The following is a 17,397-nucleotide window of genomic DNA, read 5'->3' on the forward strand; positions in this document are numbered from 1 at the left end:
AAACAGCTTGATGCTAAGCAAAACTTAAATCAGTATCTGAGGAAGGAGTAACAGCGTCACAGAGTTTAAGGAAGTGGAGTACTTTCCGATTCTTTTGCTACCAAGTTCGGACCATCTGTCTGTACCATCTGTGTGTTTATTTGGGAGGTGTTTCTTGGTGGCAGAACAATTTCTAATCGAAAGGATTTCGACGCTGGAAAAGAAAGTCAAAGACATATTTATTTTCAATTTTAATATAGCTCAGAATGACTGATTAGAAAATGAAAAGGAAAGAAACAGAGGAAGGTAACTTACAAGAATCAATATCAAAGATGTCACGAACCGGAGAAAACAAAGACAATATTGATAAGGAAAAGAAATATGATAGACAATTGAGGTATTTATACTAAGTTATAAGATGAATCAGTTCATTAAAGGTTTAATGCAAGGATTAAAGGGTGCATTTGCAACGAGCAAAAACTTTCAATATAGGTCAAGCGTATCATCCATCAATAGGAGAGCAAATATAACACGATAATCCAATCTTTCCATCGAAGTAAACAGTACATAATCAGATCTTTCTTTGAGCCAACAAAAGATCATATAAAGCCATAACAACCACAAAATGCCTAAATGGCTCATTATTTTTAGATCACATATATGCAATAATAATATATATTTTACAACCTTTACACAATAATTATATGTATTTTACAAATTTAAATAATTGTTAAAGAAAGGGACAGGTACTTTTTATTCAAATTATAATTAAAATTCTGGTTGTTGCACACATGCCAGATTTTGACAGCTTTGTTATTGTGCCACAACATGTGCCATTGTTTTCACCTGGCCAGTGTTTGTGCAACAGTGTTTTGAGATTAGTTTCACCTGGCATGTGCTGAAATGACCCTTAATTGAAGGGTGAATTTGGCAATGCCCCTTAGCAAGTCTTTGTTGAACTGTCCAGAACTTCAGTTGCTGAAGTGATATCTAGAAGCATAGAACTGCACCCAGTCTTGAGAGTCCCTTTAATTGTTTCAGCTACTTAGGGACCAGTTTGTAGAGTATGACAGTTCAAGTTCAAGTTTTCATAATTAAAATTCCACTACATACAAAAGCCTGACAACAATACAACTAAAAACAACAAATACAATATTAATTAAATACAACACAAATTATACATACTACTGAAATGGACTTTGGTAGGGAGAGGAATTTATTTGAGGAGGAGCTCTCTCAGTAGATAGACTAATCGAGGAGAGAGTACCCCCTGAGCAAAGAACCTTATTATTCATCAAATTTTAAAGGAAAAGGAAGAAAGTTATTTGTTAGAGATATTAAAGACTGGTATTTGATGGAAAAAAGATGCTGTTTCACTTCATGGCAGTTTTCAGTTGCAGATCTCGTTCATGCTTAGTCAATCATTTCAGCCACATTCTCCATGTGCAAACCTCCTTTTACTATTCATATGTCATAGAAATATAATATGAAATTGTATGTAACAGTGCTTTAGTAAATTTCGTTTGCAATCTAAAATTTTGCCCTAAAGCTGTGATGACTGGTCCTAGCCAATTATATGAATTTGCAACTAATGTCCTATTAGACCCCAGGGGCTCTTTTATAGAGTCGTGCAGCTTGTATCAAACATTTTCTAGATATTTCTGCCCTGTTTATTGATATAAAAAGTAACCTATATACCTAAGTATGTGTAATTTAAATCCTGTTTTCCAGTAAACCTTCATCTGTTTAAATCAAACTTTAGGCTATGGGGAGATCACGGTCAAAAGGAGCTTGAGAATGCCAAAGTCTGCTTGATAAATGCATCCTCCACAGGAGTTGAAGCATTAAAGTGTCTGATTCTTCCAGGTAATGGCTAATTTGAATTAGTTTTTTGTGGTTTATCCAAAGCTGAAAAGGAGTTTTTGGATTTTAAGACTATCATCCAAATCTTAATTGATAAGTTTCTGATAGAATATTTTCCATGAGGTTCAATGTTTTATATGTAAATAAATGTGTAAATTTTTAGCCTGTTAACGTTTGCTTTGATGAAGCCCTGAATGCCGGGGTGAAAAATTAGCCTTTACTAATTTACGTGAATTTATTGTTGTGTATTCTCTGCGTATTGTGGTGTTTTGTTATTTGCTAAAATTCGATGTTTTATACTGTTCATTTTCTCAACTGGTGCATGAAACAAGTCCATTTGCTCATTAAACATTTCTAGGTACTTTTTTATTTTTATTGAATTATTAATTATTTAATTATCTTTCAGGTATTGGTAAATTTGTAATTGTTGATAAGCAAAATGTAAAGGAAGAGGACTTGGGAAATAAGTATGACGACATTTTTACTTATTTACTGCTCAAAGAGTGTTACTAAAATTTTTAGATTATATCACATGTATACATAAACATTTCATTTTGCTTTGTAAGGCAAGAAAGGGACCCAAAATTTGGACTGCTGGCTTATTTTGTTCTCAAAACTTTGCTAAAGTGTCATTGATTTTTGTCAATTGGCTATGAACTTTGATAATTTTCAAACTTTATGAGGCTACATCACCACTTCCCTACATTCGTTGATACTTGTATGATTTTGTTAAGTGTTTTGGAAGCCTTATTATATAACATCATAAAAATTTTAATTATATAAGGAGTTAAGAAAATGTAAGGTTTTAGCAACCTATAAAACCCTGTATGATCTATCACTTGACTGTATCAAGCGTACTTGGATTGTCTGTACTTGGATTTAATCAATCCTTTTGCTCACTCAAATTGTTACACTTCCTAAGAGTTGACAACTTAGCTCATTAAATTGTTTCTGTCAATTCACAACTTTTTGTGTGAAAAAATGTTCTGTGAATGTTTACGTTGCACTGTTTCTTGAATGATTTAAATTTGTGTCTGTATGCACCATTCTGCTTCAAGAATGGATCATCTGTATCCAAAAAGAATGTCAAATCTCTAACTGGCTGCTGGCTTGTTGCATATGATATCATACCTTTGAAAAGTCTTGCTGCTCGTTCTGAGGGGCTGTCAGCCACCCTCTTTACTAGACAATGCCAGTTTTGTCACAGATCACTCAACCCCAAGGGTAGTATCAGCACTGAGTGTTACCAGGTAGAGTTGTTACCAGCTTTTGGTAACACTCAACCTGACCCAAATTCCCCCTTTTTAATCTCTTTCTTACTTTTTTTATTTTGATTTTTGCTCACAAAATTTTTTCTTTTTCAGTTTTTTCTTGGATATTGAGAGCCTTGGAAAGGTAAGAAAGATCAGCAATTTTTTCTTTCTGATGAAAATCCCTTTCTGGAAGCAGATGTAGTATTCTGGTAAGAAAAGGCAGAAATATGCTAGACCTGCCTTTCCTCGCTAGATTTTAGCTGAGAGTTTAGTCCCCTGTACCCTGTGCCCTGTGCCCTCTGACATTATTCCCTGTTCTGAAATTTAAATCTAAATCATGTGGTGTAGTAATATTTTCTCTGCCCTAGCCAAGAGCTGAGTGTGCTTGCAAACTACTCCAAGAGCTGAATGAAGATGTCCATGGGAGTTTCCTGACCCAGGTTTGTCTAATTATCAAGTAAATTCATAACTATTTTTGCCAGAACAAAATCTGAAAATGGCTTTGAAAAAGCAAATATTTTACAACATACTAAAAGCTTTTTTTCTGACACTCCTCAGAGTATAACAAAATCCGAATAAGGGGAAATTTTCCATCTTGTGCTTTTGGACCGTTATTCTGATGTTTTGTACTCATAAGAGTGTCAGACGAAAAAGCTTTTTGTATGTTGTAAGATGTTTGCTTTTTGCAAAGCCATTTCAAATGCAAAACTATTTAACCACTGCTCAAATATTTGATTTTTTTTCAAAATTTAGAGCGAAAAGACTCATGAATTATTCAAAGCCTCTGTCTGTCACATTTTTTTTAATTATTTTAAATCTTTGTTGCATTAGAAATCGCTCAACAGCTGTTTGCAAATTTTAAGGCAATTATTTTTTAAATTGTTTACAGCTGGTAATTTGAACAATTTGGCTAGTTAAGTCACCTGCTTTAGACAATATTCCTTGCCTGCAAAAGTCACTGCTGGAATTTGGTATTGCACTGAATGATTGTGCATGGGGCTTATATTTTAATTATATTCTTCCTAGGAGAGGATGTTATTTAAGTGTGTACCTTAAATAAACAAAGGATGAACTGTAGAATGAGATGAGTCTTTTTGCTCGTCACTTCTAGTCAATGAAAATACCTTTTTACCCATCAAGATTTAGATGAGGATGAAATTGTGTTAAAGATTAAACTACTTTCTAAACATCTTGCCTCTGTGTATTGGCCATTGGTATTAATAACTAGAAGTTTGTTTCTATCAAACTAAGATATTAAATAGCTTTTAAATGATGTATCTAACTTGAATATTAATGGGCATTTTACAGGATCCTGGAGAGCTGGTGGAAAACGATCCTGAGTTTTACAAAGAGTTCACAATTGTTATTGCTTCAGGGCTAAATGAGAAGTCAGTCTTCCAAACTTTTGTTTTTTTTATAACCAGATTTATGATTCTTGTTGATGTGTTTAACTGAAATTTTCAGACATATTTTTATGAGGTTGAAAGTGAAGTCAGTAAAATCAAGTGAGTTCAAAAAGTTCCAAGGAATATTGGCAATCTATCTAATTAATAGCCCTTTTAGAAGACATTGTAAATATGTTAGCCGTTTGATGACATGTTATGTTAAAAAGTTATGTTATTTTTATGTTATGTGTCTTTGTTTATGATACCAAAGATTAAAAAAGAATTAAAGAAATATAATAATATGAAATGTCACTTTATACTATTCTACAAAGAGCATTCAAAATACCCTTTAGTTTTAAATTTCATCTGTTGTGGATGTTGACATTAAGTCGTTATGTAGAACCTGTGAATCGATTGCTAGGGGCTCTTTAGATATATTTCGCCATCAAATTAGATAAAGATTAGATAAATTATCGTGTATCAGCCAGGATTTTAAAAATTTGTCTTACCAGCATTGCGAAAAATGTAGTTTGCTTGCTTGGATTTTTTCAGAAAAGGAAATTGATGGCCTTATTGTGGTAAAGACGAGGTCGAGGGAAAGTAAAATCGATGAAAGTAAACAAAGTTGATAAACTGGGGGGGGGGAATGATTGGGTGAAAAGAGGGGGAATTAGTCAAGGGCATCACAACGAAGGGGCTTTGAACGGAAGGAAGGGATTGAAAAAAGGAATTTAAGAAATAAGATTATGTTGGAAGTAATGAAAGCAGGAGAAAAAAGTATTAAAAGACTGAGGAAAGAGTGAGAGACTGGGGAAAATTCAATGGAATATGATTAATGAGAAGCGAAAGCTTTTACAATTTATGTTTGGAGTTAATGTTTCACTGCTGCTTTTGTTAAGATAATAAAGAGCGTGTTGTTTCAAATTTCCTGTGCCTTTCTGTGCTATCAATTTGCTATCAATCATAAAGGCAATTCGCTTTTGTGTTTTAGTGATCTTCTCAAGCTATCTGATTTGTTATGGCGAGCAAACATACCATTGCTGATCTGCGAAGTGCGGGGCTACATTGGATATATTCGATTGGTTGTGAAGGAGCATACAGGTGAATTTATTGCTTTTGAATCTCAAGTTGTATTGGTTTCCCCCTTCAATTTCCCCTGTATTGATGAGCTGGAGCTTAGGCCAGAGACCGGAGGTGTATGTTCTACATAAATTATGTCACTGGTATGCGAGGATGACTCAGATTACAGAACAAAGGGTCTGCGGTTCGTGTCACTGACATTACCAAACTTTCGTTAGCCGCCAGATCTTTCTTACAGTAAAAACTCGCACATATGAACCTTCATTTATCAAGAAGGTACAGCCTGAAATAATATATTTTGTACCCAATAAATAAGAACCATTTCAACCTGATTTTTCAACCATATTCTTAATAATAGCTATTAAATCTCATTCTTTCCTTCACTGAAAAACAGATCATCCTTACCAGTTTGCGTTCCAGCACTTTTTATAATTTGATCCACAGTTATCCAATCTGGGTATCTTGAATATTTTTGTTTCTTTTCTCAGTGGTAGAAGCTCATCCTGATAATTCTCACGAGGATTTGAGACTTGATATGCCATTTCCTGGTCTAGTTGAATACATGAATACCATGGATCTGGCATCGATGGACAAACAGGTATGCAGTGAAGCATTTATTAATAGGCACCACTTAACAATGATCACACTTCTGTCCAGGAATGCCGAAGAGGGGGCGCAGAGGCACAAGGGGCAACCCTTTGATAGGAGGGGCAAGGGGGACCAAGACGCTCTTTTCAAAATTGTGCCCTTTGGTTCGGCCTTCTGTAATTAATAAAGAGATTTATATGAAATCTTGACTGTAGTGCCTTATTCATGACAAAATTTCTCCAAACTTGTAAAACATTTCTTATGAAAGAAGGTAGCCCATTTACAAGATGCCTACAGAAGATCGAAATACAATGACAGTTGCAAAAGAATCAGTAGAAACTGGAAGTTTTTTTTAAAATGCCTTTTTTCTGCAGCCAATGCCCTTCCGTTGTTCCTGCGTCCCTGCTTCTGTCCGATTCTTTCAGAAGTAACCAATAGAAAATAGGTGCCTCCTTCCAGTGGGAAGTAATTCTAATCGTACACATTGACGGACACCTGGGGGGCAAGGGGGGCGACTTTAGAGGACAATGCTCTTTTGTTTCAAAACAATGGGAAATGTGACGTCATCTTATTAAAACAATAGGCTTGCCCCCCCCAATATTTGACCAAGTGTCCGCCCCTGATCGTAAAGCTATTCATCAGATGCATGTACCACTGAATTTTGCTAAGCTTTGAGTATTTGAATAACACTAACAAGGAGTTGGCAAGCTACAATGCCTGTCAATTTAATATATCATACTGCATTCTTCTCTTCCCTTTCGAGCAATGCTTTTTATGCAATGATAGGTAGCTATGATGAGGGATTCCTTGCAGATAGTCACGATATCTTACTCTGCAATCAACTCTGTTTCGGAAGAAGGTGGTGCAATGTCGAGTCTTTCTACCAGGAGCAGTTATTTTTCAAACGAAGACTTAGGCCAAAGGTTGTTCCAAGGACTTTTGAAAGGGATTGTAGATGTAATCTTAAGATGTACGGCGTTTTTGTGATTTGATAAAGTGCAACTTTCCTAGATGCTAATTAATGTCTACAGTGGAGGTTGTGGTTGACAAAACAGCGAAATCACAGTGCAGCCTATATGTGCCGCCCAGAAAAGGGGCAGAAACAATAGTTGTTGCGAACAATAAAAGTTTACACGATTTCCATAAGATGAATTTTTATTGTTATTGATCTGTTAACAAAACTTTCTCAGATAAAACTTTGTCTTTTTTTACAGGATCATAGTCATACACCGTACCTCGTTATTATTTACAAATATTTGGAGAAATGGAAGAATGAGGTAAACTGACCTTTTACGAGCCTTTTACCTATTCACTCAACTAATATTTGGCTGGGAATAACTCAGGAGGAAAGAACACCGCAAAATCAAAGTTATGATTATTTCCCGAGACGTAAAAACCAGAGTCCAGCACATTATATAACTTCGACATGGAATAATATTCGTTATTTTCATATTTTATGTAATAAGTGATTTTATATTTATGCATCCAGCAATTTTGAGATCTGCCTATTTTGAATTATTGTGCCGCTGCCCCTGTCTTGTAGTAGATATTACTGCGAAGTTCTCCTTGGGATTTTTTAACCCTTTCTGGAAAACCTCCCATATGTACCAAACATGTAATTTACGCTACACTTCAATTTGACCTTTTTTCAAAAAGAATTTGTTTGCAAGAACCACGTTGCTACCCTTCTAGGATAGTGCTGCAAAATGCTGGATAACGGGGTCTTGTATCATAGAATAATTCTCAGTTCAAACTAAAAATTCACGATGAGAGAAATACGCTATTTGGTGTACATAACATGACGGTTTTAAGTTGCTACTCCGAGTTTTACGCTTAATGCGATCGTCAGACAACTTTTCTGTCTGATAAGATAAATATGCTGTTTAATAAGCAAGTAAATACAGCTTGATTTGGGAAACCAAATAGAAACCCGTCATAGTTTATGTCTATTATAATTTTCAAAACTCTCTTTTCCAGCATGGTGGCTCTTGGCCTAAGAATTTCAAGGAGAAGACAGCCTTTCGTGAAATGATATCGCAAGGTAGTCAATATATTATTGTTAGTAGAGACTGAAATCCTTTTGTATGCAAATGACTTAAGCAATGTTTTCCTGAGTCTGTAATACTATGCAGAAGACCCTTTCCTTCATAATATTTTTAAGACAAACGTTTCAATTTGTAGAAAGTTATCGTCAAGCAATCTTCAGTTTTGATTTCGACTCTAAATATAATGGTCTTGAATCACAACCATATATTGACCAGTCTGTAGGGTATGGCCTACGCGCAGCCTCTACTATTTTGAACATAATATCGAATTCAATCGTTGAACAAAGTGGCAGGCTAGTAGGCTAATGCCTTTTCAGAAAGTTCATTTGTTATATTAGCCGTATGTCGATATAAGACCTTGCTACAGCCGTCACATGTCACTACTTGTTTTCATTCACTGGTCTAGGAATCTACCTTTGAAAACACGTTGGAATACTTTGTTAGGTTAGATTCGCTTTGAATAATTCATTTTAGCATGTTTTTAACGCTTTGATTTTAGGAGTCTTGAAAAATGACCAAGGTGTTGAAGAACTCGAAGAAAATTTTGACGAGGCTGTCAAAAATGTAAACAACGTTCTAGTTAACACAAAGGTATGGGAAAACAAGTATGGTGCTACTTTTTGCAAGAATTTGATTTCATTGCATTGTAAAGCGGAGTTACAAGACCTAGCATAATTGATTCATTTTAGTATAATAAGGATTTAGTTTTGAAATCCTGTGTATTGCAACACTTTGGTGAATAGATTAGTCATAGTTTGTTCTAGAAACATTTTTTTACTATAGCCAGAATCAACTGCAATTCACTCCATTGTCTCTTTATGATTGTATGATTTATCATCTCTATATTATTCTCCCGTTTTCTTCAACTTCAAGATACCAAGCCATGTTAATGAAATATTCAATTCTCATCGCTGTCAACACCCTTCAGAGCCAGTGAGTATTTTTGTACATGTCATTCTTATTTATACTCTAAGTTTGTATTCACCAATATCTTCCACTTTCCTAGCTACTAAAACCTTTCTTAAAATTCCATTTGGCTAAATAATTGAATCGCCTTTGTTGAGCTTCTATCAAGTTCGTTACAATGTGACTCGTTATAAATTGAACGTGTGTTCATTTTTCATATTCTATGGGGTTTCCATAACGTGCTCTTGGAGAGAAATTAGAGAGGGCGTTAGACAACTAGGCCGTAAAAGAATATGAAAGTACACCTTACACCGGAATCATAAAGAGTTTGTTAGCAGAACTGTATATTTATTAACTTTCCTTCCTTTTTTTAGCATTTGAAATTTTGGATTCTCGCTAGAGCAGTGAAGGAATTTCACAGCAATTCAGGTATGATTACATCTTTTTATGTTTAATGGTTTGGGAGTATTTTTATAGCCTTTTTATAGCTGGGCTAAATTTGTACCAATATTTGACTTATGACTTAGCCAAGTTTGGGTCATCTCACCTTTTAAAAAATTGTTACACGTTACCTTATCAGCAGACTTCCTGTGGCTTACTAAAGTTCCCACATCTGCTGTGATGAATGTATTATTTGAAAGATTTATACGCGTATCTTGTGAGGTCTTCAAAATGCAGTGCTACCTTTTTTCTGTAGTTTTAAACGAGACATTTGCTATGAGAAATCAATTGTTTAACTTTCCATATAGCAAAATTGTTAGCTCAACTGTTGTTACTCATTATCTTTTTGCTGATTTTACGAATTTTGTTTTTTATGTTGTGGTAGGAAATTCGTAGTTGTGTTGGTGTAAAATTAAATAGAAGGAAAGTAATTCGATTGAGAAAAGTGAAAAGAAAAACATTGGAGTAAATTAAGCTTGGGAGAGTTTTGTTTTTGTCAACAGTCAACATTATAGAAAGCAAGCACTTAAAGAACAGCAAATTATCTTCAAGTTATCAAAACCTGGCCTAAACTGGAAGATCATGAAGGGAAATCTGCTTTTGGAAATAGGGACAAATCTAGTAACCAGTTGCTCCAGTTTTTGACTTAAGCTGCATTTAAATGTAAGATGACAAGCTGTTTATTCTACCTTTTTAGGTGCACTGCCATTAAGAGGTTCCATTCCTGACATGTTTTCTGACTCGGCCAGATACATCCAGTTGCAGAATGTGTAAGTATCAGAAATCTGATTTTGAGATAAGCCGTGATCATTAAACTCTTCTGAGTGCCAGGCTTGTTAACCTATCTGCTCTTCCCCATACAAAAGTTGACTCTGCTAAGTAGATTGTTTCCGAATACCTCATTTTTCTGGGTACGTACTTCATCATTTTGTGACATTTTGTGACCAGTGCTCCAGAAAAATTATTTTGCTCGATATAAGAGTTTGAATGTTTCATTTCTCCTGAATCTTTAGAACTCCAACCTTACCTGTTCTCAAGTAAATACCACTCATTGCATTGCTGTTCCTCCCTACGCAATCTACTGCCAGATCCCTTCAGCTTTCCCATATTCTCATGCAACATACCTTTGTTTGGTATGTGCTTCTTTTACCATTTTGAGGCTCATTTTTGGTCAATTTACGGTTCGCGCAATGCTAGTTTCTCTCTTTTTATTTCCATTAAATTTTCAAAAACTGTCGCTTTCTAAGCTATTTGCCCTTCATTTATATCTAGGACCCGTTCGTTCTATACCGGAACAAATTTTGGCTTGGTTAATTTGGCGGTGTAATAGGCAGAGCCGTTGGATTGCACTAGGTCGTGCAATGTTTCACTTTTTTCTTTCAAGCCTGCAGATTCACTCTAGTGCTATCTTTTTGCACTCTAATGATTTCTGTCCGATCACTCATGAAATTTATTCAGACAGTTACTGGTTAATTCGGGTCAGCAGAATTTTAATTCTTCTGAAAATGATATGTAGGTCAGTTTTCAGACATTTGCTAACAAAGTCAATACTAGCAGTGTCACGGTTGAGGATCTTGCTGAAGGCCAGTAAAGAAGACAATTTTAAATGCCACATCCAAGTCCTAGGGTTTTTTCTTTCATTTTCTGAAAAAGGTTTTTAGTTTTAGAGTGTTGTGAATAGGAGGAATGAACAGTTTTCTAGACTCTAAATGCAAAAAATATAGAATAAAAGTACACGCTTTAGTAATACGTTTTAATTCGTTAGAACAGAACGGTTTTAAGTCGTAGCAGTTACAGCAGCACCGTCTTTAGAACGGTTTTAAGTCGTAGCAGTTACAGCAGCACCGTCTTTAGAACGGTTTTAAGTCGTAGCAGTTACAGCAGCACCGTCTTTAGAACGGTTTTAAGTCGTAGCAGTTACAGCAGCACCGTCTTTAGAACGGTTTTAAATCGTAGCAGTTACAGCAGCACCGTCTTGTTCTGTATAGCAAAGCGTGTGTATTTTTGCCTATAAGGCTTCAAGGACTTTATTGCTGATCAGTAAGACATTAGCTAACCCTAGAAGAAAATACGTAGCTTTTACGCTAAACACCTAACAATCTGCCACAAAAAATCTCGATTCTACTCTGCTACATACACTTATTTTATTAGCGCTCCGTTATAATTTAAAGACCCTTTTATAGGTCTAGTATAAACTTTATGGTGATAACATGTCTTCGATACTGATTATTAGAAATCACATCAACATACCTTGAACATGAACGCCGACTTATTTGAATTGCGTTTTCTTTCAGTTACAAAGAACAAGCAACTAAAGACATAGAATGTGTACATGATATAGTTGAGCAATGCCTGTTGGATATGCAGCTGGTAAGTGTGTTATTAACATTGCTGATTGTTGTCTATTAGATCGTTTGTGCTTTGTAGAAGTCGCAAGTATATGTATTAAGAAATCAAAGCTCTTTCCTTGGAAAACTTATTCCAGTGACTTCGATAATACTCATTAATATCACAAGGACCTGGTAGAGGGCTACTTTGTACATTGTAAATAGGAATGAAATTCGGCGGTGGTAGAATAAAATATTCTTTTGATTTTCCCTCGAAAATTATGTCTTTTCGAAATGTTTTTTCGCAGGAAAGTGACTTCATAAAGATTGAAGACACGAAGTTATTCTGTGAGTTTTCATCTCATTTTGCAACCTTTATCAAATATATTTGGATAAAAATTTGATTTGGAAACATGTAAAACAAATTATTAGTTTTCTCATCGCAAACAACTGAAAGGGTCACTTCCTTGTTCAGAGTGTACCTTAACTTTATTGTGGCGCTCTAACCATATATTTTATTCGTGTTAAAGATGGAAAATTTCGAATGCTTTTAGGTAAGAATGCATATTTTCTACACGCCATGTCTGGGCACCCTCTCTCAAACGAGCTACGCCACTCGATGGAAGGAAATTCCCATAAAATAGGTAAGAGATGAAATTCTTTATTGTTTGGCTTCTTCGAGCCTAATCCGTAAATGTGCAGATTCAATCTTTCCATAAAATGGGTTTGTTTTTCATCTAATCTAGCATTTTCAGAATTTTCACATTTTGTTGTTTTTAGGATCATGTCAATATTCATCTATATTTCTAATCGTTTGGTTGCCTTCCCCTCTTTGCCATATCATAATTTGAAAACTTGCGCGTTAGAGATACTGCTCTTTACGACCTTGGTCAAGTAGCAAAATTTTAGTCCCTTATACAATTATACATGAAAAAAAAATTTTATGGATGCACGGGAAAACCAGGGCCCTAAATATTATCTTATTCATTTCTTTAGTTATGTCTGTAGTAGTTTTTTAAGTTTACTTTGTAAAAACATAAATCTTAGCCCTTATCGTCCTGTTACTGTTTGACCATACCAGCATCTACTTGCTCGTTTTTCCATCATTATTCAATTCGCTACACTTTGATTAACCAAAGCCTGTTTACACAAAGGCGATTCTTGTAATTGCCCAAGATGCTTAACTCGAAGGCCTACAGCCTCTATTGTGAGTTTAACTGTTTCCTTTTCGTTTGCACCATCCAATATTCTCATCATACAGTTTATTGAAACGATTTCCTTATCTAGGTGACGTCATAGGCGACAATGAGGATTCCCTTGCACTTCTCTATTTACTTTTAAGAAGTGTGCATATTTTCGAAGAAGGAAACAAGCGATTACCAGGTAGGTTCTAGGTCTTTCTAGACAACACATCACTTGATCCCTGTACCGTAAAATGTCCTGAGGAAAATACTGTCGATAAACCTAATACTGTCTGTTTTACTTAACCTAATGTCCTTGCTACAATTTTATGATTTAATATTGAAATAAGAAACTGATAGGTAATGCTAAAACAGCAATGTATGATGATAACCATCCATTTTTATATTTCGTTCTAAGAATGACCCAGACTGTTAGCAATGAATTATCTTCTGCTCACTGCTAGAATCTGGCTGGACTAGATATGCTTTAAAAGGTCTAGATAGGCGTGATTAAAACAATTTGACCTTAAGTCATTTCTTTGTTTATTTTGCAAATACTGTGATTTTTTCTCAGCATTTATTGCTTTGTCAAGACAATTTGATGAAGGTTGAAACTTTCTTGAACATTTCTGTACTTCAAAATTTTAAATTCGCTGTTACTCAAAATTCTCTAAACGAATAAAATGCTGCATTAGCTATCTAGAGTCAATTTATTGTGATGTCCAATTTGAATCATTGCCGGTATTTCAGGGTCGCAGGATGAATGCTTGGAAGACGATTTTGAAAAGCTTAAGGTAATTTGTCACACTTTTGGTACAAGTTTACATTCAGGGCAGTTTGCTGGCATTTTAAGTTATCATTTTGCCAGCTTCAGCTCTTTTAAATTCGACATTTTTATTGACGGCACATTTTTTCCTTGAATGAATCACGAGGCACGCCACCAACACAAAATGTTAAACAATGAAACTCTGTTCCTATATTCACAATAAAAAGTCATTCTCATCGAAATGTCTTTGATAGAAATTAAAAAAAAAACACGTAAAAACGTATTTTATAAAAACGTATTTATATTCACTACGAGTGAAACCGGGGCCTGCTTTTTAGACCAACGCTTTTTAGGGAAAGCCTTAAGCAGGATTAACAAGCAACGCTTTTTAGGCAGGATTAACAAGCAACTTTCTTTAAAAGTAACAAATTGTATATAGACATTGCAACCTGAGCTCAAAACAAATGAAAAACTCTAGAATTTTATTTTTGCAGTACAACGATGCATTTCACAGATTATGTATTTGCTAATTCTGGCTCGTGAATCCTTGAGTAAGCCCTCAAGCTATTGGATGAGGGCTTGTTTTAATGAGAGCTTGTGCGAGGGGGGGGGGCGTATAAAAAGATCTCCAAGTTGCCATGACAGAAAGCTCGATTTGTAGCTTTTTCGCGAAGTGCAAGCTCATTTCATTTGCAATTTTCATTGTTAACTGGATTATAAGGGCATATTCGCGAGATATGTTCGGAATTACGGAGCGAAATTTTTGAGAAAATCTAAAAAAAACATCTTCACACTTTTCTCTAATATCACATTCCAAATTTGTCCCTCCCCTCCCTGTGGAGATAATTATAAGGCATTTGTTATTTGGAATTACAGGCTATATCTGGTGAATTAGCAAGTGAGTACCACATTGCCGTCGGCGTGAAAGATGACTTTATCAGAGAAATGTAAGCATTTAGTTAATGAAAATGTTTATGTTGATTTCCTTTCATTTTGTGAAAAAGACCGTGATTAAGAATCTTCATTAGAAATTATTGGAATCAAGCTTTATTTTGTGCAACCTTTAAAATCATCAGCCTCACTACTAGCTTTTGGATACAGTACGGTAGGGTTACATAGTTTTGACTTCATCAATTGTGCAATCGAAATTTTGACTTTTCACTTCATAGCCTGAAAATTCACGATGAAAGACTGTTCAATTTTGAAGTGGCTTTAAGATTTTATTTAGTTATATTTTTAAAGTTTCGTTAATTGAACCTATTTTAGGTGTAGAAGTGGTGCTGCACAACTTCATACCACATCTGCAATAATTGGAGGTAAGACACTCTATGTGGATTTTTGTGTTTGTTTTAATTGGCACAAAAAGTTTCATTGACGCTGCCATATCTGCTTCTGAGTTTGCTAATATTTGAAATTTTCAAACAAACACAACAGCGATTGCCTATTCCTGTCGCTTATAGGACAGTCATCCTCCACGGGCCTTGTAATTCGTTGTCATACATTAAGAACAGATAATAAAATAAAATACAATAAAAAAGCCAGCCCAATGTAAGAACATGACCCAGCCTCACACAACAATTTGATTTCGAAAATTTTCTCTCATGTTAATAATAAAGAGTAGATTTGATCAGTTAATCACCCGTGCAACTAAAATAGTAAGGCAAATTTTGATTGAAACGTCAGTTTCAAAAAAAGAACAAAATTAACTACACCCGATCTTCGAATTATCCAACAATGTAGAAGATCGAGCCTCGGCAAAAATTGTTTGGTTCTGTAATATGATGTTAGAAATCACGTTTTTGTACTTTTGTTTAAGGAATTGCTGCACATGAAGTAATCAAAGTCGTAACAAAGCAATTTATACCAGTTAATAATGCCTTCATTTACAACGCAATCGATGAAACGTCATTAACCTTCGAACTATGAGAAGCTGCAATACAAGACTGCAGTATATACGGATTTGGCTGTAAAGCACGGACTGAGTAAAATGCAGAACACTAGATTCATGTAATCAAAATTGAACTAACGTCGTGTAATGGATACAGGTTTTATGTATGGTGTTTGGACAAATTATCAAAGTACACTTAGGGTAGTGAGGATCCCGTAATATAGTGGCTGCTTTCCTAGTCCTCGTAATGTTGAACTCTTGTTATCTATGCTGCAGACAAGATGGCTGCCTTCAAAGAAATCTCTGTTTTGTTGCTAGACGAGAAATCACCTCAGCTTTTAAATAACATTTCAGGGGAACAATCATGCTGATGCTGCTAAAGTATCGTTAACTACTCAAATTTTTCATTTCCATCTTTCACAGAACTGTTTTGTATTTTTTATCTAACATTCTTGTGACTCGTCTGTTTTGTCCATATTTCCTGTGAACCGTATTTATTAGAAATCACAACTCTTTTAGTACTTAGATTTATGACTATTTAAGTGTCTAAGACCGTTATAAAAATGATGAAGGGGCTTTGCAATATTCTCTAGTATTCTTCATAACAACTCGTTCTCGTCAAATGGAATTGCACTTCTGTGGTTTTTCCACAAGTCATCACTTTTGAATCGCCTGTATTTTGAGTCACTTTGGAATTTTGGACGCCTGTATGACTAGTGTATTTCTTTATTGAAAATTGCTGTATGATTTGGAGGTATGATAAGCGGAGCTTTTACGATACACTTACTCGGGACATATGTTTCTATTCAATTAGTTTCTGTTTGATTAGTTAGAGAAATACCAAATTTTCCTATAGGACTGAGAAATATGGCATGAGCAGTTGTTCAAGTTTTTTGAAACGAAAAAGTTCTGGGGTTAGACACATACTCATTTCATTTTACTAAACTGATTTTGTGGCTTATCTTTCAGACTTATTTTCAGAAATTTTGTGGCAACTGGCTGACAATAGTGAGTCTTTCTTTAAAAGACTTTATATTTCTTTAAGATTTATAAGTACGTTTTGTACTAATAAGATTGTACGACTGTGGCTACCCGTCATGAAGGATTTGGTCCCTGGTCCTCTCCTCTCTCCTCTCTCCTCTTCTCTCCTCTCCTTTCCTCTCCCCTCCTCTCCTCTCCCCTACCTCCTCTCCTCTCCCCTCCTCTCCTCACCCCTCCTCTCCTCTCCTCTCCCCTCCTCTCCCCTCCTCTCTTCTCCTCTCCCCTCCTCTCCCCTCCTCTCCTCTCCCCTCCTCTCCTCTCCTCTCCTCTCCCCTCCTCTCCTCTCCTCTTCTCTCCCCTCCTCTCCTCTCCTCTCCCCTCCTCTCCTCTCCCCTCCTCTCCTCTCCTCTCCTCTTCTCTCCCCTCCTCTCCTCTCCTCTCCTCTCCTCTCCCCTCCTCTCCTCTCCTCTCCTCTCCTCTCCTCTCCTCTCCTCTCCTCTCCTCTCCTCTCCTCTCCTCTCCTCTCCTCTCCTCTCCTCCCCTCTCCTCTCCTCTCCTCTCCTCTCCTCTCCTCTCCTCTCCTCTCCTCTCCTCTCCTCTCCTCTCCTCTCCTATATAAGATGGTAGTGTTTTCCGCTATAATTTGTCGTACTTTCGTTGCTGCTTTATTTGAATGGAAATGTTTGAGATGCACCGTCTTTATGAGATGCACCA

At 35.8% G+C, this 17,397-nt stretch overlaps 1 protein-coding gene across 1 annotated transcript; it reads left to right on the forward strand.

Moving 5' to 3' along the window:
- The first annotated feature begins 234 nt into the window (after positions 1 to 234).
- Positions 235 to 16,155, forward strand: LOC135696648 (NEDD8-activating enzyme E1 regulatory subunit). The gene is made up of 22 exons (XM_065216116.2): positions 235 to 376; positions 1,742 to 1,845; positions 2,249 to 2,309; positions 3,207 to 3,237; positions 3,464 to 3,535; positions 4,404 to 4,483; positions 5,472 to 5,581; positions 6,049 to 6,158; positions 7,363 to 7,425; positions 8,126 to 8,189; positions 8,693 to 8,784; positions 9,067 to 9,126; positions 9,474 to 9,528; positions 10,238 to 10,310; positions 11,835 to 11,910; positions 12,176 to 12,215; positions 12,422 to 12,511; positions 13,155 to 13,250; positions 13,799 to 13,842; positions 14,691 to 14,761; positions 15,081 to 15,130; positions 15,631 to 16,155. The coding sequence occupies exons 1-22, from the start codon at positions 261 to 263 to the stop codon at positions 15,738 to 15,740; spliced, it is 1,668 nt and encodes a 555-aa protein (XP_065072188.2). The 5' UTR covers positions 235 to 260; the 3' UTR covers positions 15,741 to 16,155.
- Positions 16,156 to 17,397: the final 1,242 nt, after the last annotated feature.

Source organism: Rhopilema esculentum, chromosome 18 (genome assembly GCF_057945365.1).
Source record: "Rhopilema esculentum isolate cy_ngs chromosome 18, ASM5794536v1, whole genome shotgun sequence".
NCBI lineage: Eukaryota > Metazoa > Cnidaria > Scyphozoa > Rhizostomeae > Rhizostomatidae > Rhopilema > Rhopilema esculentum.

Coding starts and splice junctions, on each gene's coding strand:
- LOC135696648 (XM_065216116.2), top strand. CDS start 261: ATGAAAAGGAAAGAAACAGAGGAAGGTAACTTACAAGAATCAATATCA. Junction 4,484..5,471: donor GCTTCAGGGCTAAATGAGAA/GTCAGTCTTCCA, acceptor TTTGTGTTTTAG/TGATCTTCTCAAGCTATCTG. Junction 10,311..11,834: donor TACATCCAGTTGCAGAATGT/GTAAGTATCAGA, acceptor GTTTTCTTTCAG/TTACAAAGAACAAGCAACTA.